The sequence below is a fragment of the Podarcis muralis genome, chromosome 12 (genome assembly GCF_964188315.1).
Source record: "Podarcis muralis chromosome 12, rPodMur119.hap1.1, whole genome shotgun sequence".
Taxonomy (NCBI): domain Eukaryota; kingdom Metazoa; phylum Chordata; class Lepidosauria; order Squamata; family Lacertidae; genus Podarcis; species Podarcis muralis.
Window position 1 is genome coordinate 35245657 of NC_135666.1, and position 20911 is coordinate 35266567.

Here is a 20911-nt window from a genome sequence, read left to right on the forward strand (position 1 = left end):
CTTAACAAAAAGTATAAGGAAAGGCTTGTGAGCATTAAATATTGAAATGATTATTTCTGCACCTATACCCAGGAATTAATGAATGACTCAGCAAATACAAAAAATGTATTGGAAGCAACAACCAAGCCCAATTTATATGAAAAGCTTGAGGATTTGCAACGCAGGTAAAACTGAGCTAATTGTTTTCTCTAATATATTCCAGTATACAATAATCAGCAGCAAAGGATTGTAGAAGAGATGGTCTGTATAGTTTGCTTTGGGATTCATCCTGTTTTAGATTATTTTTAAAAAATTAAACATGCATTTATAATGCTTAACAATATTAAGCAGTGTGCTACAAACAGTGATGGAATGATAATCTGAAAGAAATATAATACTGGCTAACTGCTGACCCTTTAATTGAGAATGGAAAACTACAATGGTACTCATTCCCCAGCAAATACTTTTTTGGTTTTAAGGTTTTGAAATTTGAGGTGTGCATTAGATTCGATGGCGCATTAGATTCGCGTAAATACAGTATTTATATGCTGGAGTTTGATAAGACCAGTTTTTCAAACTTGTTTAAATGTCTGTGCATTTTAATGACCCTAATTATGTTATTTGGGCATTTGAATTCAGCATTCCTAATTAGGAACACCACAAAGGCTGAACAAACGCCATTCCATTAATTAACAGTAAGAGCAATTCTAGACTCTAGTTGGATGTGGCAGGTTTGTTCATGTTAACAGATGTATACAGAACTGCCCAATCTGCTGAAGTAAATGGAGAAGCCAGCAGGAGCTATGTGTACTCATCAAAGCAAACGATAAGGGAGAAAATTCTGTTCAGCTTGCATTTAAAGGTGAACCTATCTAATTAGCACTTTCTGAAATAATACATGAAGCTAAACAACTGCCTTTCAAAACTTCACACTTTTCTGAATTTTGCAGTGCAGTTCTCCAGCCAAGAAATTAGTACAAAAAGCATATACCAGTGTAAAGTATGCACACACACACACATATATCTATATCTATGTCTATGTCTATATCTATATCTATCTATATCTATATCATCTATATATCTATATCTATATCATCTATATCTATATCTATATCTATATCTATATCTATATCATCTATATCTATATCTATATCTATATATGAAAGTAAATACTATAAATACAAGAAGGCAATATATAAGTGCTGCCTGGTCCAAAACGCTCCTTTTTCGGTAAGATGGTAGCCAAGCAGTTACAGGTATTCCTGAAAGATACAAATTACCTGAATCCATTTTAGTCTGTGTTCAGGTGCAGTTTGGGGACTGAATTGGTCTCTGTTGCCTTGATGGATGACCTGTATTGACAGCAGGATGGGGGAGTGTGACTCTGCTTCTGCTTCTTAATCTCTTTGCAACTTTTGAGGCCATGGTATTGTCCCGGGCCAGTTTTTTGGGATTGGTGTTGGGGCATTGTTTTACAGTGCTTTTGCTCCTACACTAGAGGGTTGTGTCCAAAGAGTAGCACTGGGAGACAGTTTCAGCTCCATGGTCTGTGTGCTGTGGTGTACTCAAGGTACAACCTTGTCCCCAATGTGGGTTAACATCTGCATGAAGCCAATTTGGGTCCAGGATCCCTTACATTCCTGTTTGATATTTGGAGGAGTCACTGTTAATTGTCCCCCATCATGGAATTTCCTGAAGTCAGATAGGTTCCTTCCCTACTAAACTTCTGGCATCTGCTGAAGTCTTCTTTATTCAAGCAGGCATTTTAGTGTAGTTTGATTTTACGCTTTTAACGAATCTTTATTTTTCTGTAATGTAAAGTGCTTGGAGAATCTTGTTGTTAAGTGGTGTATAAATTGTTTAAATAAATGAATTAAAAGTATGTGCTGTTTTCAGTTGCAGTTGTATTGTTTGTGTATTTTTTCTTGTGGCACAGTTGAACGCGGACGAACATTCATATTGCTATGCTGAAGGCAAGCGATTTAAGGTTGCAATCAGCAGTGGTGCTGCGAGAGGAAGGGCAGTGATGAAGGGCATGGAGCACATGCACCATCAGAAACTGTTGGGTGCTCCTGCCAGCATATTTAAATCTCGTTGCCGCCCAGCCCCTCCCAGTATGCAGAACTGACTCCGCCAGAGGGAGGCATGGCTCCACTACCCCATCTGCCACTGGCTGCAGTGCTGTACATACTTATCGTATTTTTCGCTCTATAAGACGCACCAGACCACAAGACGCACCTAGTTTTTGGTGGAGGAAAACAAGAAAAAAATAATTCTGAATCTCAGAAGCCAGAACAGCAAGAGGGATCGCTGAACAGTGAAAGCAGCAATCCCTCTTGCTCTCCCGGCTTCAGCGATAGCTGCACAGCCTGCATTCGCTCCATAAGACTCACACACATTTCCCCTTACTTTTTAGGAGGGAAAAAGTGAGTCTTATAGAGCAAAAAATACGGTAACTGAAAAATAAGTCCCATTGAACTCAGTGGAATTTCTGAGTAGATAAGCATAAAGAGGAATGCTACTGTCCTTGAAAACCAGATTCCATCCATCCATCCATCCATCCATACATGTTTTGGTGCAGAAAGTGCCATAGATAATTAAATGTGAATATCCAAAGTGTTCCCCTTCTCATTTTCAGGCTTTCTCTTTGCGAAAAAGCTCTCGCGGAATACTTGGAAACCAAGCGCTTAGCTTTCCCTCGGTTCTATTTCGTTTCATCTGCTGATCTGCTTGACATTCTCTCAAAAGGAGCACAGCCAAAACAGGTAAAGTTTCTTGTAATCGTGTTTAAAGCATTATCTGCAAAGAAATGCGATAGCAGAAAGTGAAAGAGAAGGTGATTAAAATCTGAGCAAAGCTGGGGTGACTGAGTTCCTTAATTGTGTGCTGCTGTTTGAATGCAGGTGACTTGTCATCTTATTAAACTTTTTGACAACACTGCTGATCTTAAATTTCAAGATGACAAAGAGCAGTCCAGCAATATTGCCCTAGGAATGTACAGCAAAGAAAAGGAATATGTCCCATTCACTGCTGAATTCAAGTGTGGTGGCCAGGTATGTTGGCTTTTTTGATGGCAAAACTATACCTATCTGCTAAAATTGGAGGAAATGTGAAAGTAAATTGGGGTGGAAACATTCATACTGCTTTGCCAGAGAAGGGCGATTGGAAGCTGCAATATTGTACAGATGTAGCCACTGAATTCAATAGGACTTACTTTTGAGTAGACATGCATAAGGTGGTGCTATAAGAGTACCTGAAACATATTTTTGATGAGGCATGAATATATATACATAATGAAATTTTGCCTCCATAAATTCTTTTGCTTTTTTTAAAACAACAACAACAACCCTCTTATCTACCACCTGGTTTTAAAAAAACATGAAGTTACAAGGGAAAACAATAAGTCTGTTGGGTATTGAAATGTTTAACAATGTAATTATGCATCTTTGCAACAAACTTTTCAAAACAACTCTCCCCCTCCCAAATCATACACACATGTGGGTAGAGCACTTCTTCTTTTTTTAAGACAGGTAGGAAGCTTTTAAATAATAATAAGCCAACTAATCCAAAGGAGGAATTCAACATCTCGCTATTGTGATTGTTCTATTTGTGCAAGCATGTCTGCTTAATAAACCCAGGACTACCCTGGAGAGGGCTACTGGACTGGTATTTGAGAATACAGTGGTGGTAACAATACCAGTCTTTTTTACTGTCGGCACTGCAACATAAGAAGCATGATTATGAGCTGTAACGTGTGCAGCTGGCTTCATAGTAAGTCTTGGCTTATCCATCCATTGTCTGCCTTGCTTCAACATCTACATCTCTCCGGAATAACAAGGAGTTGAACAGGCACCACAGTACTGGAGAGAGCACCCATAAGCAATTTTTTCGCTGACCTCTTGCATCTCTTCATAGTGAGACTTAATGTCTCAGCAGAATTATAAGCAATGCCCAACAGAAATCTTGCTAAGCTCAGGTGGCTGTGGGGATGGAATGGAAAAACTGTGTGGAAGTTGTTTATTTTGTAATGTTCATCTAGGATACCGTATACCATGGGTTGCTTTAAATAATAATAATAATAATAATAATAATAATAATAATAATAATAATAATAATAAATAATTTTTATTTATACCCCGCCCTCCTCAGCCAAGGCCAGGCTCAGGGCAGCTAACAAGCAATAATAAAAACAAGTTGAATGAATACAACTTAAAAACAAGATTAAAATACAACATTAAAATATCGAAACTTTAAAATGCAGCCTCATCACAGGAGGAGAAAGGAAAAAGAAAGAGGGGGAGGGAATCAAATTGGCTCCAAGCCAAAGGCCAGGCGGAACAACAACAACTCTGTCTTACAGGACCCGTGGAAAGAAATCAGATCCTGCAGGGCCCTGGTCTCATGAGACAGAGCGTTCCACCAAGCCGGAGCCAGTGTTGAAAAGGCCCTGGCTCTGGTTGAAGCTAATCTAACTTCCTTAGGGCCCAGGACCACTAGGGTGTTGCTATTTATGCAGGGGCAAACCATGGTTTGCTGCTTTGTGAGTGAGACCTGTACTCACATTCTCTCCCATTACCCTCCACATGGGCATTCCAGTTCCTTTCCTTTCCTTCTGATTTAGTGACAAACCTCAACTGGTTGTTACTTTCTTGGTTTACATACATTTGGAAGTGGCAGAGAGAATTTGACCATATGAGGGAAGGAGGGGTGGGAAGAGGGAATATATGGACACTGGACATTCCCACAATTCAAACTGTGTTAATTCTGAATTGGCCCAGTACGTTGACTACAGGCTAATTTAGGTCTCATTGTAATCAGTGGGGCAAGTTTGGCACGATTTCCAAGGGACGAGTCCACCTAAATTGGTCTGCACCCAAACCTAACACCTGCAATGGTTTGTTTTTCCAAAAGGTGGAAACCTGGTTAAAACGCCTTGAAGAAGTCATGTGTGAAACAGTGCGTCATCACATCACAGAAGCTGTAGCTGTCTATGAGGAAAAGCCCAGAGACCAGTGGATCTTTGACTATCCTGCACAAGTAGCACTCACTGGCTCTCAAATCTGGTGGACCACTGATGTGGGAATAGCATTTGACAGGCTGGAAGAAGGGTTTGAAACAGCCTTGAAGGATTATCATAAGAAACAAGTATTGATAGATTCCTTATTTATGTAACAGTCAAGCCATATGTAAAACAGGGCTAGTTTACAAAGCTTGCAGCTAGGGGCGAAGGAAGGCTCTCTGGCCTCTGGTGTGGGGTGTCGAGGGGCAGGGCAAACCACCGCTACGTACGGTGGCGGGGTGAGCTGCGGGGAGGGTGATTCCCTGCGCACGTCGGGGGCAGGGCAGTTTTGTCACCCCTCCTCAGGGATGGCACTCGGGTCGGACCGCCCCCCGCCCCCTTCCTCCACCACTGCTTGCAACATCAAGTTGGTAAACCTGAACTTTACTGCTTTAGGTTGCAGGTGCACATGTAGGATGTTGCTTGTTTGAATGCTTCCACAAAGCACAGAGTCTTCCTTCATATAGAAAAGTGACATGTCAAGGAAAGGCCAGTTTTTGCTGTTTTCCTTGGCTTGGTAGTGCACAAAGCTTTCTTCATGGAGTAATACTGGAAAATTCAGTTCCCCTTTCTATGCAAGCTGGAAGTGGCACAGTCCTGCAAAACCTTATGACTCAGTTCTTGCCAATTGTGTTAACGGGCGTTAAGACAAATGAAATATGTCTGTAGGAGTGATTTAGCTAGAGCGTTAAATAATGCCCTGTCAAGCTGTATTTATTGTCTACTCACTTTTATCTGTGATAAAAGAAGCATTTCCTTTGCCTGTTCATAGATAAGATTGTTTCTGTGTCTTTGCAAACACACCACAAAAAGTTTTGGGCACCTTACAGACAAACAAATTTTATTATGCTTAATAGCCAATGTGTAGTTTTCACAGGCTTGTATTACAGTAAGAATGAATATAAACGAAGGGAATAAAAGCATTTGTTTGATTGCAGTACCAATTACTAGCATTGTCTAAGCTAGTGCATGTACTGCATATACATGTTTTGCATTGGGGGGGGGTCATACTATAGTACAACAAAATTGCTATAGCAGTTGAATTAACTAATTGCATACAATAAACCAGCAAGTGGTCTTAAGGCTAGTGGAGTTCCATTCAATAACATTTCTTTCCTTGTGCCTTTTTCAAGATCACTCAGCTAAATGCTCTTATCTCTCTATTGTTGGGAGAGCTGACATCAAGTGACAGACAGAAGATCATGACTATTTGCACAATAGATGTTCATGCAAGAGACGTGGTAGCAAAGCTTGTTGCTCAGAAGGTAAGGTTAAATCTCCATCTTGTCTTCCATAGCAGGGTCCAAGGACTGGTTCATACTACTTTATTTTACTTGTTTGTTTGTTTGTTTGTTTGTTTGTTTCATATTTCATTTTCCCTGCTGCAGTCCTAAATGTGTCCCAAATATACTTTTTTTGAAGTAAAACTCATCCTAGTGGTGCAGCAATAAAACTGCTAGCACATTTGCAAAGCTAAACTGGGTCCAGTTTTGGATGGGGGACTGCATGCTGAGATTCTGCATTGTGGGGGGGATTGGACTAGATGACTCTTGGGGTCCCTTCCAGCTCTGCGATTTTATGAAATAAATGAGTAATTAGCATAAGTAAATGCTTTCCAGAGGATCAGGTTTTTAATTGTCATGCATGCAGGGTGATCCGAAATATGTTTACTAACGTTAACCTCACTTAGTCTTCTGTGACTAAGGCTGCAACGCAAACTATAGCTTAATGCTATGTGCATAAGCCTATAATTACTATGAGCAATGCCAAGTCATGAGCCTTGGGCTCATCTGCTCATCACCTCTAGCTGCAATGTAGGTGGAAGGAGGAGGTTGGCAGCATCCACTTATTTTGAACCAGAGTTCCTTTTTACATTTGAATGACAGGAATACTATGGTTTGTTATCAAGGCAAGTTCATGAATCATGGTTTTATCGTAGCCTTTTTTTGAATAAGCCAATATTTAACTATTCATTGGATAAATTTATGTACCACTCATATTGCATAGTTATCTTGATGGTTTGCAAACCCAATTAAAACTAGAATAGCAAACCAAAAAATAGAAGCAATAAAACAATTATAAATAATACAAACAGAAAAATGGTATATATAAAAAATCAACATTGGGAGAGCAGCTAAATATTGAGTAAGATGAATGTGAGTGTGTGGAACATTTTGGGCACTTTTGGGGGCGAGCACTTTTAAAAATTGAATGCTTACTGCTCCAGGTTAGCCAAACTTTGGCAATCATTCTCATATGGGCCATGTTCCCTGCATATTCCATAACTCAACAGCAAATAATGGGTTGTGCAGGTTAATTTGCAGGGATTCTCATGTGCACTTGTTGCTGAAGGTGAGGATATGTAGTTAAGGGCATTAACTCAACACTGAATTTAGAAGAGGTATACAGGGCATAGCTGCCCCCCCTGTTAAAACACATCCAGGAAATTGCTACTTGGACAAAACAACAAACACCTCTTCCTGAGTTCTTTTTTCTTTTAAAATCAGATTGGGATGATGGAAACAGTGGTCATGTAGTTACTCCCACAAATAAGATGTGTATCAGTGAGGTTCTCTGACATAGGGCATTCAGTCTACTCAGGCCTTGTCTGGTGTGGGGAGAAAGCCTCGGGATCATTTATTTCCCTGAAATGTCACTTCTTCAGGTGTCACATATCTCCCCTGGGGAGGAGGGCTCAGAACCGCTTGTTTATCATCTCTGAAGCCATGAGGGCCTTGGAGCAGGCAGCTGAGAAAAATGTAGGAACAGGAACCAGTAAAATTGGAGTTTTGAGCTCCTGCTTTGTCACAGCACCTTGGCACCAGTTTGTTGGTGTAGAAGAGCTGGGTGTCTTTGAAGCTATTTGATGAGGAAAGAATCTGCTTTCAGAAGTTTTGCTCATGGGTTGTGATCCATACATGAGTAGGGAATGAGTCTGTGTCAGCTAGCACCACCCTAGTAACCCTATGTTGAACATGGATGTCTGAAGTGGGGAAGCCTAAGTGCATAGGTTGGAACCATGTATATATGTGTGCATAGAGCTCTTATGTGCTTGACACATGGATGTCAGGGGATGGGCCATGAGCAAAACTTTTAAAAGGTCTGTTCAGACAAACCACTGATGCTTCTGTTTTGTGGTACGTCTATGGGTCGGCACTTGCATAGCTTGTGGGCTCCACCTGGTTAGATGGTTTCAGCTTCCCTCCACTGGAGACTGAGAGAAAGGGGATAGGAGAACCGTAAGTAGACTTTGCTATCTGCAATTGAGAGAAAAAATATTTGTGTGCCAAAGGCAGGCACCAGCCCTACATCACCTGCCTGTGACACAAAGGGCTCTGTTTCCACTGATATTTTAGAGACAGTACTGTACAGTATGAGATTAAAAGGGCAGGTGAGAAACAAATGAGACATCAAATATATAATTGTTTCATGGAGCCCAGGGGATATTATTAAGGAAATATGAAATTGAGTCATATCAAATCCCCAGAGTTGGTTTATTGTAAAAGGTGAAAGAGATCTTGGCAGAAGAAGTTGTAATGTCTGCTGCAACAAAAGCCTCTATTAAACAGCTCTTACATTATACTTGCCTCTGTATGGTGTGGAAATGCCCAAGAGTGCATATAATCCCTTATAATTGCCAGTATGAGGGATGTTGCTTGGGAAAGATTGGGGATGAGGCGTGAAAATGAGTGATGACAGTTTTGACATTTTGGCATGTCTGCTTTCTTTCATCTCTTAACACCCTCGGCATAGTAGTTGTGCAATGGAGATGTGGTTATTTGCTCTTGTTTTCTTAGGTCACCAGTTCCCAAGCTTTTGCTTGGCTGTCACAGCTGCGCCATAGATGGGATTGGGCCCAAAAACACTGCTTTGCCAACATATGTGATGCTCAGTTCCAGTACTACTATGAGTATTTGGGAAATACCCCTCGGCTGGTTATTACACCTTTAACTGACAGGTAAAATCTGCTTTGGCTAATAGTGGGCTACCTCGACTTGATCCATCTTGTAGAATGCGAAGGCTAAATATGAAATGAGCTGCCATTCTCCCCTGTGAGAAATCCTTAACATTGCAAATGAGACATTTTGACAAAAACAGTCACATTGTAAAGTAAAATAATTGCGTTGGGAATAAAAGGTATCCCCCATATAATCTGAACAGTTATGTGTTGTGTTGCATGACAAGGAAGGAAAGGGATAGCCTTACACCTAAGAATGGTTGGACAAGACCTCCTAGAGTTTTCTTTTTACCCCCAGTGGGATTTTTCCCATATTGGCATGAAATCACAGCTTTCTTGTATTATAGCTCCGTAGTCACGAGGTTGCCAGCCTTTCTGAGTGCATGGGCATGTTTGGAATTTTGAGAGAGTGCCATGGGCACCGGCCCCTCTGGTTGCTTCTCACACGTACCCTCCCCACACCAGACAGAAAGAGGCAGAGGACACGCAGGCAAGGGCATGTGTTCTTGCGCACCCACATTCTTTAGAGTCTAGGTAAAAGTTGTATCCCGTGGAATGAAAAAGGATTTTATTGAATTTGCATGACTTTAAGGCTTACATTGGGAGTAGACTGCACAAATAAAAATCAAATACCTGGTGTTTGCCAGCAACATAGTGCTCTGATTCTGAGCTGGAGTGGGAAGTAGCCGAGGATGAGGAACTAGCTGTTGTAGCTGGCCTTGTCATCTCAGCATCTGTAGAGGGGTGGCTGTTCCATGCAATTGGAACTTCTGCATGATTGGGGGTCCTGATTACATGGCACACCTAAATGTGAGCAGCTGTTCACGTGCGATTGCTCCTTTGCAGATGTGGGGGTCTGCTTCCTATCTGCTCTTTGAGCCCCTCCTTACAAATGATGTGTAAAGGAAGATTACCCAATATATAGATGTGTAATGGAGGGTTTTGAAATATATTGGCATTGTCTTTGGCCCGCTTTCAACACTAATTAAACTCATTTTTATTTTCCCAGGCTTTCAGTAGGGACTGATGGGATATATTTTGCCAGATTCTGTGTACCCACTGTGGTACTATTGCCGAATAAGTATTTGCTGTATCTTGATGCAATTTTTTTGCAGGCTACTTTCTGTTGTGTTTTATTGTAGATTGCTTAATTTCGTTTTAGCTCTTAACATTGTTACCTGCTCTTGGATCATGAAAATAATGGGCAAAATGTAACGAATAAAATGAAATGTTTTATCATCTGGCATCTGCTTATTTGTAAGCCACTTTTCCACAAGAAGTAGCTCACAACATAGCAAATGAACAGTAAGCATAACCATTCAGAACATATTAGAAGCAGTCATACATAATCATAATATCAGGAAGCTCAAAAAATCAATCCATACAACATTGTGTAAAGCAGTATGAAGAAGGAAACATAATTAAATAATTGAAGCTAAACAGATGAGGGGAGGGGAAATTCTTGGTTTGTTTTTGTTCTTACTTTTATTATATATTTTGTGTTTTTTATATTGTATTTTTATTTTGTAAACTGCCTTGAAATCTACAAATGAAGGGTGGTATACAAATTTAATAATAATACTAATAATAATAATAATAATAATAAAATAAAAATTGTGTTATTGTTAAACAACAGACCTCTTAAACAAGAGGCAGCCCCTCTAGGTACTTGATGATAGAATAGGAGGATATAAATATTCAACAACAACAGTTTATAATAATGATACCCTTACTGCAAGTTTATCAACTATAATGTCCCTGCATTTTTGTGGATTTGGAATGTCAGCCACTAAAGTAATAGGCTGTCGGCGTGTTAATAGTAACTGTGCTTTTGCTTGTTAAAGGTGTTACATCACTCTTACGCAGTCCCTTAATCTAACAATGAGTGGAGCTCCTGCAGGTCCAGCTGGGACAGGCAAAACGGAGACAACCAAGGATTTGGGCCATGCGCTTGGGATGATGGTCTATGTCTTCAACTGTTCTGAACAGATGGATTACAAGGTGCTGAGCCCATATTGAGGGGGAAGCTGTATGAGGGAAGACTATCATAATAAGTGTGTTGTTATACGCACAGACACGTTTGCATCCCATTTTGTGGCCACTGTTGATGGAAAGCTGGGACACCAAATATCAAAATGTGCAGATTTTTCCCCATGTCCTGAGCACACTCAGACCTATGAGAAATGTTTGGAAGTTTATTTCTTTGTTGGCAAAGCCCTTGGTTGCATCAGCTCCTAAGGTACAAGGGTTATACAGACCGCCCCTGCTAAATAGCTGGATAGGCAATCTACCTCTACAGTCCTAGGCTCTGACCCGGATAGTTGGAGCAACAGCATTATCACGCCCCTTTCAGCTTATTTAAACTCGCTTATCTGACGCAGTATGGACAAGTGCCCTATGATTCCTTCTGAGTTTTAAGCCCCTCCTTGTGCATGGAGACAGAAGGATATGGGAGATTCCAAAGGCATGGCTCTCTCTGGGACTGACACTGTCTCTTCCACCTCTGAGATGCCCTGCAATTCTCTTTCCGCCTCCTTTCCCCCGTCTCTGGCTACCTGGTCTCTTCCCCTTGACTCTTCCACCATCCCTGGCACCTGCCTCATTGGTGGCACAGAACCCCACAAACCTCTGACCCTTGATCCTCTGGATCAACCTCCTGCCCTCTGCCTGCACATCACCCCTCTCCTCAAACTTCTTCCTGCCCCTGACATCCCATTGCAGCATTGTCCCCAACTGCAGCTTATCTCCATAGGAATGAAACCCACAAATTGGGGGGAGGGGGAGAATAGGTGCATCAAGGTTGCCTTTTATGCCCCTCTCTTTTACATGGATATTGCTGTGATTCCTTTTAACAAGTCAATAAAAAAGGGGTGAATTCCAGACATTTGTATTCAGGAAAATCAAGGCACACCATTGGAATGTGTGTCCTCTGAATTACATCCCAGATTGCAAACAGGCACGTCCAACTCCCAAGACACTGCAATCTACTCCCAGTATAACAAAACTGGCAGTGATCTACCCATTGTCATTCAAGGGAGGAGGAGCATGTGTGGGGTGGGTGGGCAGAAGAGGAAGATTGCCCATAGTTGTTGAACTTTTGGGGGGAGGGGAGTCCTGAGTTGTTGAGCTATTTTTGTGGGGGGATTACATAAACAACGCCGCTAACAAACGCACACACCGCTAAAGCAGACACCAAACGGATGCCCACAAGATGCAATGGAGGGACAAAGGAAGGGGGACAGGGGGAAATCGACCACGATCACCAGGGGATCTACCTGTAGATCGCAGTCAACTGGTTGGACATGTGTGCTGTAGAACAAAGCCAGTTCCTATATGCACAGTTCAGTGCCATCTTCTGCATAATGCTGTGATTTCTTGAATGCACTAGACAGAATAACCAGGCAACTAGTATAGATAAAGTAGATGGAAGTGCAGTAATACAGGGTTTTGTGATTAATTAGTTGTATATCACTCACTTACATGGGCAGCTTATAAATGCAACAAATGATTGACTGTTGCTTTACATATAAGAAAAAAAAACTTTGCATTTTCAGAAAGAAAACTATAAAATCTGAATTTTATACATTTATTTATTATAGTCCATTGGAAACATCTATAAAGGTTTGGCCCAGACAGGTGCTTGGGGCTGCTTTGATGAATTCAACCGAATTTCAGTAGAAGTTCTTTCCGTTGTGGCTGTGCAAGTAAAGACTATCCATGATGCCATAAGAAATAAGAAAAAGCAGTGAGTATATTAATAGATACATTCTTCACAATTGTTTAATGTATTCAATGTAATTTGAAGATGATGCAGCATATGAAGAAACCACCCACTGGTGCTAACTTTCACATCCTCTTTGAAAAGGCATTTGCATTTGTGACTGTCAGTCTGTCAGTCTATCTTTCTATCTTTCTATCTATCTAGAATGAGGATAATTTGCTGCTGTTTTATTGGGGGTGGGGTTTATTCTGTGTATCAATTGTGACAGCCTGCTAAGCCTAATTCTTCTGATTTATTTGTTATATTTGGTAATAAATAAATACTTTCACATTTAAAATGTTTTATTTAATTTTTCATCTGTTGCTCCAGTCCAAATGGATTCAGAGGAGTTGAACTTTCACCTGAAAGGTTTAGGCTGAAGTCTCGCATGTGCCATATACAGATTATGTGGCCTTGGACAAGGCACTATTTCTTGGCCTTGGTTTCCACTGTGTAAAACAGAAATATTTCATACCTCCGTAACAACAATTATAAAGCATTTTTTCACAGTTGAAATGCAATTAAAGTCAAGTGCAATGATTGCACATCATGTGATATTAGTTGGAAATCGGATCCAAAAATCTGACTGGCATATTATGCGGTGTATTACCCCCTTGTTAGTTATGAATTTCATTTTTATGAATTTTGGGTTGTTTATTAATTGAATCTGTTTTGCTTAGCTATTCAGTGGGAAATCTATAGACCTATTTAGCATTTTTAACCGTTAACACTTCATGTTGGGATAGATCCAAAGTGAGCTAGTCACACAAGCTAGGCTGCAGATCTACTCATGATCTGCGCTGATGGAAGGGGTTATGATTCAGCAGACATCCTTGTCCGTTAACCTATGCCAGCTTCCACCTCAGAGACCTCTTCTGCAGAAAATACCATTGGCAAATAACTCAAATCAGGGAGCCTGGGGGTGTGTGGGAGAAGTGGAGCAGGGTCAGTTATGGATCTGCCAGATCCTATACAGGTCTAGCTCCTGGAGAGGAGTCTGATCTGAACCTTTCTGCTACGCCAGCATGGAGCTGGCACCAGAAAAGAATGGGGGTATGAATTTACTTCCCTACCATCTGTCCTGGCAGGTCTATGCGACATCTCTCTCGCTCTGTTCCACCTACCTGCTCCCCAGCTAGGCATAGGTTTGTTCTGCTTGTTACAACTAACTTAAATTTCATGGATTTCACTGGGGTGAACATGTGACCTAAAGGTCTGGACTCAACCCATTGTTTAGTTATTGTTTGATACTGTTGTATGGAATGCTGAAAAGAAGTGAAATCAAACTACTTTAGGCATTCTGAAAGGTTCAGGTCTGCCCTGTCCAGTATGAAACAGCAGTCCTCCCATAACATAGCATTAGCATATTTTATTTTAGTTTTGAAAGTCACCTCAGTTTCAAAATAAGTTCTGCTATGCAATACCAGAGTGGGGTAAGTGAGCAGCAAAGCACAAGGCCCAAATCATCTTGGGTATTCAGAACTAGCTGTGTGAATTTGAGTCCTGGCCACAGTGTGTGTGTTTGAGAGGGAAATGGAGTCAAAGAGAATTGCTTAAATCCCAACCAATTTCAGCCACTTCTTTCCTTATATCGTGCAATTGATGCAGATTTTTATTCCTTGGAGAAAACATTGCACTGAAAGCATCGGTTGGAATATTTATTACTATGAACCCGGGTTATGCAGGCCGAACAGAATTACCTGAAAATCTCAAAGCTCTTTTCAGGCAAGTATGAAGCCAATTCACATTCTGAGTACTTATGCCACCTAATGTCAGTTGTTTGATTTGCACTTGACTTGTTGCACAATGATGGTGTGAAAGACTTTTCCGAAGTTGCAGTATTGATAGCTTAACCAAGGGAGACAAATTCTTTCCGTATCTTTGCTAAGTGTGCAGTAGAAGAAGTTGTTCTGTGAAAAATCGAGTTGCAATACAAAAATAAATGAGTTAGGCTGAAAACCTAAAACTGACCGAATTCTCTTAAAGCACTGAACAGTATCTCCCTATTACTAAAAAAAAAAGGCCCACAACTCATTTATTATGATGCAAGACAAAGAGCTAGTCACAAGTTCCTTGCCTTCCTGGGCAGCAGGAGAACTTAGCACATTCCTTCCTGAATGTCTCTTTCACCCCGAACAAGAAAAAAAACTCCCTAAGTTCCCAGCTTTCCGTTCCCTGGACAGACGTTTGGTTTCTTGTTTCAGATCTTTAAAATATGGCATATGAGACCCACATTTCAGACAGTCCTGTACATTGTAACTGCCTTAATGTGTCTCTTCCATGCCTGATGCTGACTTATTTTCAATGACCTTTCACTGGATCGAGGTGGGGAAGCACTTTTAGCTTGAGGGACACATTTCCTTGTAGGCAGGAAGCCCTCCAGGGGCTTGCATGCCATTGGTGGGCTGGGCTGGAAGCAAAAGTAGTCAAAGCAACAGATGTGGCCAACTGTATGAAGGAAGTCACATTCCAGCCATGCAAAATTTGGAGGTTTCCATAAACACGCTACAAGCAAGAGGTATTGTCCCAGTTCAAAGACACAATACTCAAGGGCATGGCTTGGGAAGAGCCCCAAGGTCCAGGTAGGCTTGGCGGGTCACATTTGGCCCCCAGATCCGAGGTGTCCCCCCGCCACTGGATAACCTACTGTTCCAAAACCATCTATGTTATGTGCTTAATGCAGTATTTTAATTAGCTATTTGGTCTCACATCACGAAACTAATAAACTATTATTTTGCACACACTCTAATTGGAACTATTGGGAACAGTATCATTTTGCCAGAATTCCATTCTGGAAGAAATCAAGTTGAAACTGGTGGTTTGTCTAGTCTTGCTTTCTACCAACATAAAGGGCCATCTTGCAGATTCCCTGTAACAGCATCTTAGATTTTTGTGATTTGTCTATAGGGGACTTGCAAAGCCTACACCGTCAGCTGATTCCTTTGAAATAGCACTGGTAGGAAATGCTAATAATTGCCAATGAGTAATTAGCCAATTTTTTTGCTTTGAAAGTGCTTGTTAGCAATGAGTGACACACATAATTGTGACTCTCTTGAGCTCTGCTAAAATGTTTGTAGACATCACTGTCTTGAATTTAGGTGAGATGGGCATTTGTTATTCTCACAATGTTTAAATACTAATCCCTGTCTTTGGTTCTTACACTTTTTTTAGACCCTGTGCAATGGTTGTCCCTGACATTGAACTAATTTGTGAAATCATGCTGGTTGCTGAGGGGTTTGTTGATGCACGCTTGTTAGCCAGGAAGTTTATTACCTTGTATACTCTCTGTAGAGAACTTCTCTCTAAACAGGTAAGGGAGCTCTTTTGGACCTTGAGATTTCTCCCATGCTAATCAAATGGTATTGTGCTACAGTATAAACTTGCAAAATAAAATGTAGGATGCTTTTAGGATGCTTTTGAAAGCAAAAAAATTACTCGAGCTATTCACAGTATCTGAGAAAGCACACATTATCTGCAATATATCACATCTACATGCATTGGGGGCCCCATAAAATTATTTATGTTCTCCCAGTAAAGCCCTGTAGCCTACAGCAGATGAAGCAGAACAGATGGAATTAAATGAAAAGGGAATTGCTTACCTTTTCATATGTACAACTTTGTCATGTCTGTTGAATATTGATTTAGTTTGGCTTTATTCATTTATTTCAGCATTATTGGAAACAATTGAAATGGTTTCTGTGTTGGTGTTTTGTTTTAGACAATGTAATGTTTGCTTGGATCTGATTACTGTAATCAATCTTCTAGTCTGTAAGCATTCTAATGTTCCAAAGGAAATACTTGCCTATGTAATCCTATTAAATATTTTTTTACATTCTAATCTCTTAAAATGTTTATTTGGAAGTAATCTTCATTGATTTCAGTGAAACTTGATTCCAAGTATTTTACAAGTAATCTCTTTTTCATTTGCTGGATTGCTACAAAAATATGAGTCTCTTTGAGATTGGCATATGTTGAGAGTCAGGTTATGTATGGACTCTGCCCATTGCTTACCACAGTGACTCCTCAAAGCATTGAGGACAATGGGCTATCAGAGGCCCATGAGCCCAAGGGGTCTGCTCCAAGAACACATTGTTGCTGGTGTGATTTGAGATTAGTAGCCATGAGTTCTCTGGGAACCTGAAAGCACAACATTAGGGGCAAAAGGTGAGGTTGGTAACACTAGAATATTCTGGGAAGAATATTCACTGGGAAGAGTGAAAAGCAGGATACAGACACAGGTGAAAGAAAAAACAAGATGGGTTCTGAAAGCAAGGAGCAACTCAAAAGGGAAGGAGCTAATAAAAAGGTTGAGGCAAAGAAACAGCAATTATTTGAGGAGCCCTAATCCTAACCTGTAACAATCTTACTAATGAATTACTATTATGGTCACAGACCAATAAAATTGATACAAACAGGATGAAATACATAATACAGTCATACCTTGGATCCTGAACATCTTGCGAGTCAAACGCTTTGGCTCCCAAACGCCGCAAACCCAGAAGTGACTGTTCCGGTTTGCGAACTATTTTTGGAAGCCAAACTTACGACGGGGCTTCCATGGCTTCTGATTGGCTGCAGGAGCTTCCTTGGTTTCAGAACATTTTGGAAGTCGAACGGACTTCCGGAACAGATTCCGTTTGACTTCTAAGGTACGACTGTAATAATACATACAGATTTACCCTACCAAGACAACAGTTCCTTAATCAAGCACAACTGTGCCCAACAGAGCAGTCCTATAGTGGGAGTGGGAGTGGTGGGGAACAGAATCCATGGCAGAGCAAGAATAGGATCCACTTTAGATGGACTGTGGTGGCATTCTGTGACACCCCCCAGCCATCTTCCCAGGGAGCATAGGATTGCTTCCAAAGAGTAATGCTCCAGGGAGGGTCTCCTCACGAACCGGAGGCACAGTGCGACTTTGTTGAGGCTCTTCAGGTCTCTCCCCCCACTTATGGGTTTCTGATGCTGCACGCATGCACAGTTGCACATGACATGAACGCACGTAAATGGGTGGGATGCCTGTATATGGATTTGGAGACTTTGACTGAATATTCTCATTTTTAGAATTTTTTTCTCACCCCACCATAGGCAACACTCATAATATCGTCAAAAAGAAAAGCGTAGCAGAGCAACTTTGGTTCCCAGATTTTGAGAATTTATTTATTTAGCCATGTTTCACAGGTGAGCATTTAACCTTTCCCCCCTTATATCTTCACCACAGGATCATTATGACTGGGGCCTTCGTGCTGTTAAGTCTGTTTTGGTAGTTGCCGGCTCACTGAAGCGAGGCGACAAGGCTAGACCTGAAGATCAGGTATGTATAGTAGCACAGATTGGTGCTTCATAAACATAATGTTGGAATAGCTTTTCCCACAGTTTGATTTTAATTATAAAATTACCTCTTTAGAGCAGGAGTAAGAAACATTATTTTCTGCTAAAGGCCACATTTCCTTAGGGGTAATTTGTCATGCTAGCCGTGGGCAGAAATGGAGCCCAAAGTGGGTTGCAACACAGTGGTACCTCGGGTTACATACGCTTCAGGTTACATACGCTTCAGGTTACAGACTCCCCTAGCCCAGAAATAGTACCTTGGGTTAAGAACTTTGCTTCAGGATGAGAACAGAAATCGCACTGCGGCGGCACTGGAGAGCCAGTGTGGTGTAGTGGTTAAGAGTGGTAGTCTCGTAATCTGGGGAACTGGGTTCGCGTCTCCGCTCCTCCACATGCAGCTGCTGGGTGACCTTGGGCCAGTCACACTTCTTTGAAGTCTCTCAGCCCCACTCACCTCACAGAGTGTTTGTTGTGGGGGAGGAAAGGGAAAGGAGAATGTTAGCTGCTTTGAGACTCCTTCGGGTAGTGATAAAGCGGGATATCAAATCCAAACTCTCTTCTTCAGTGGGAGGCCCCATTATCTAAAGTGGTGCTTCAGGTTAAGAACAGTTTCAGGTTAAGAACTGACATCCAGAACGAATTAAGTATGTAACCAGAGGTACCACTGTATTGCAAAGCACGCTTCCTCTGTGTGTCTGTCTCTGCTATCCCATCTCCCTCAATCTCTGTGATTCCTCCGTCTATTTTGTCTCTTTCCTTTCACCACCCACATTAACATAGTTTCCTTTCTCCTTCCATTGCTCCTCTCGTTCCCATTCCCACCCTCCTCCTACCTTCATTTCCACCCCCTCTGGATTGCCTCCATCATGGAGTACACACAAAACTGAAAATGAAAAGTGATGCGCAGAGGGGTGGTGTGCAGAGCAAGACTGGCCCAGTAATGGTCCAGGGGGCTTTAGGCTGTGGGTTGAGGGTTCCTCACCGCTGCTTTTAATGGATGCCCATATTTGTTTTTTACTCAGAGGAACGAATGCTTCTTCAGCTCTGTTACTACAAAAACGTATTTTCTGTTGATTGAAAGCTCTTGCAGGTGTGATAACGTGTGGTTGACTGTCCTTTTCCAGGTACTTATGCGAGCCTTAAGGGACTTCAACTTGCCCAAGATAGTGACAGATGATATCCCCATTTTCATGGGCTTAATCAGTGACCTGTTTCCGGCTCTGGATGTTCCAAGGAAAAGGGACTTGCAATTTGAACAGATGGTTAAACAGTCTACCCTGGAGCTTCGCTTGCAGCCTGAGGAGAGCTTTATTCTCAAAGTAAAATAATCCATTGCCTCTAATTACACCCCTTAAGAATTTCAATCAAAAAATAATTGCAGACAGGTTGTGTTGAATGTGAAGGTTATGCTTGTGTACAATGATAGCATTCCTATTGTGTCCTGGAAGTGGTGGTTTTTCAGTAATATTCCTGTACATGTGCAGGCCAATGTTTATAAGTAAAGATTTGGGTTTCCGAAATAATATGTAGGAGCTACTGGTCCTATCTAGTCATGAAAATGTTTCCTTCCTTCACTGCCAAATGTCCTTAACTTGCTCAGATTTTTGTCAGTGACCAGTGGTTATTAATAGTAGGTTTTCATTCTTCACATAGTACTGAATTTGGGGTGCTGGGGTTGTCATTTGTTTTGCTGTGTCCCTTTATTCAATCAAAATAGAAGAGAAAGATAAATTAATCTTTGTAGTGTAGGAGAGTTCTGTGTGGACTTTTTCTTTTTCTTAGCTGCATTCAAATTGTGCCTCCGAAGATTTTAAACACAACAGCCGCACTTGCTTGCCTTTAGAGAAGATGGGTGACTGTTAGTATGAGGCTCACTGTGAATCACAGAAGCAGAAGAAGCCATCGCAGCACATCTCATGTGGATCCAGCTCTCGTGTTTGCAGACAGGCCATTAGAAACAGCAGTCATGATATGATTTAGAAGTCATCTAAATGAGATCTAAGCCCACTGTTGTGTCTTGTTTGTGGACAATAGCCCTGAATGAGGGAATTCAGACTGATTGAAGCTGTCCACAGTGGGATGTTTGGTGAGGAGGAGCAGAGACCTGTGCTGCCAGCCTCATGCTCCATTGAAAGAGTCTGCTTGGATCAGCCCAACCCACAGTTTTGCATGTCCATACCTCTCTTATAATATATTTGGCCAGCTAATTTGAATTCATTTTGTGAGTCTTGCTGCCCCTTTAGTATTTTTTTTTTTATCTTCAGTCCCTGAAAAGGGACTTGTGCACTTTAAAAAGATGCCTAGAAAGAGGAGTTTTGCCTACATTTGCCACCCGTCCTGTAGTTACTTGACATCAAGCAGTCGGTGACATTTGACATTAGTGTTTTCTTCATTTTGCCAGGATATGGTTGTGTGGCTTAACAAACAAAAAAGGATGGGGAGATTTGCTTTCATTTCTTGAGGCTCATTCATTAATTCAAGTCTGGGTGTAGGGCCTTGAGAGACTAATGTGCCGTCTTCAGGTTATCCTGTTTGAAGTTATTTGGAGGGGGAAAATTTCCTGGCTACAGGAGAGGGTGGGAAGCTGCTTTGTGGGAGGTAATTGGTGTCGGTGGTGATGGGAGGACAAGGAAACAAAACCACTGGCTGTGTATTAATTCTGTTTGACAGATTGTTCAGCTTGAGGAGCTTCTGGCAGTGCGTCACTCTGTCTTTGTAGTCGGAAATGCAGGCACTGGAAAAAGCAAGGTACAGCGTGGTGCTTTAACAGTCATTTTTTTATGGCAGATTTTGCAAATGGAAGGGGGGAAAAGCAGCTCTACGC

At 41.3% G+C, this 20911-nt stretch overlaps 1 protein-coding gene across 2 annotated transcripts in view; it reads left to right on the plus strand.

The window, feature by feature from the left end:
• DNAH11 (dynein axonemal heavy chain 11) overlaps positions 1 to 20911 on the plus strand; it is a 157638-nt gene that overhangs the window by 38501 nt on the left and 98226 nt on the right. Inside the window, exons 27-39 of one of the 2 annotated variants that reach the window (XM_077937002.1) lie at positions 73 to 164; positions 2618 to 2744; positions 2883 to 3032; positions 4891 to 5124; positions 6172 to 6303; positions 8836 to 8996; positions 10841 to 10997; positions 12596 to 12741; positions 14365 to 14481; positions 15928 to 16066; positions 17978 to 18070; positions 19212 to 19406; positions 20758 to 20835. In XM_077937002.1, coding sequence (XP_077793128.1) covers positions 73 to 164; positions 2618 to 2744; positions 2883 to 3032; positions 4891 to 5124; positions 6172 to 6303; positions 8836 to 8996; positions 10841 to 10997; positions 12596 to 12741; positions 14365 to 14481; positions 15928 to 16066; positions 17978 to 18070; positions 19212 to 19406; positions 20758 to 20835 — 1821 coding nt within the window. The remainder of the gene's footprint in view (positions 1 to 72; positions 165 to 2617; positions 2745 to 2882; positions 3033 to 4890; positions 5125 to 6171; positions 6304 to 8835; positions 8997 to 10840; positions 10998 to 12595; positions 12742 to 14364; positions 14482 to 15927; positions 16067 to 17977; positions 18071 to 19211; positions 19407 to 20757; positions 20836 to 20911) is intronic. The other variant, XM_077937001.1, reaches the window with a different exon arrangement.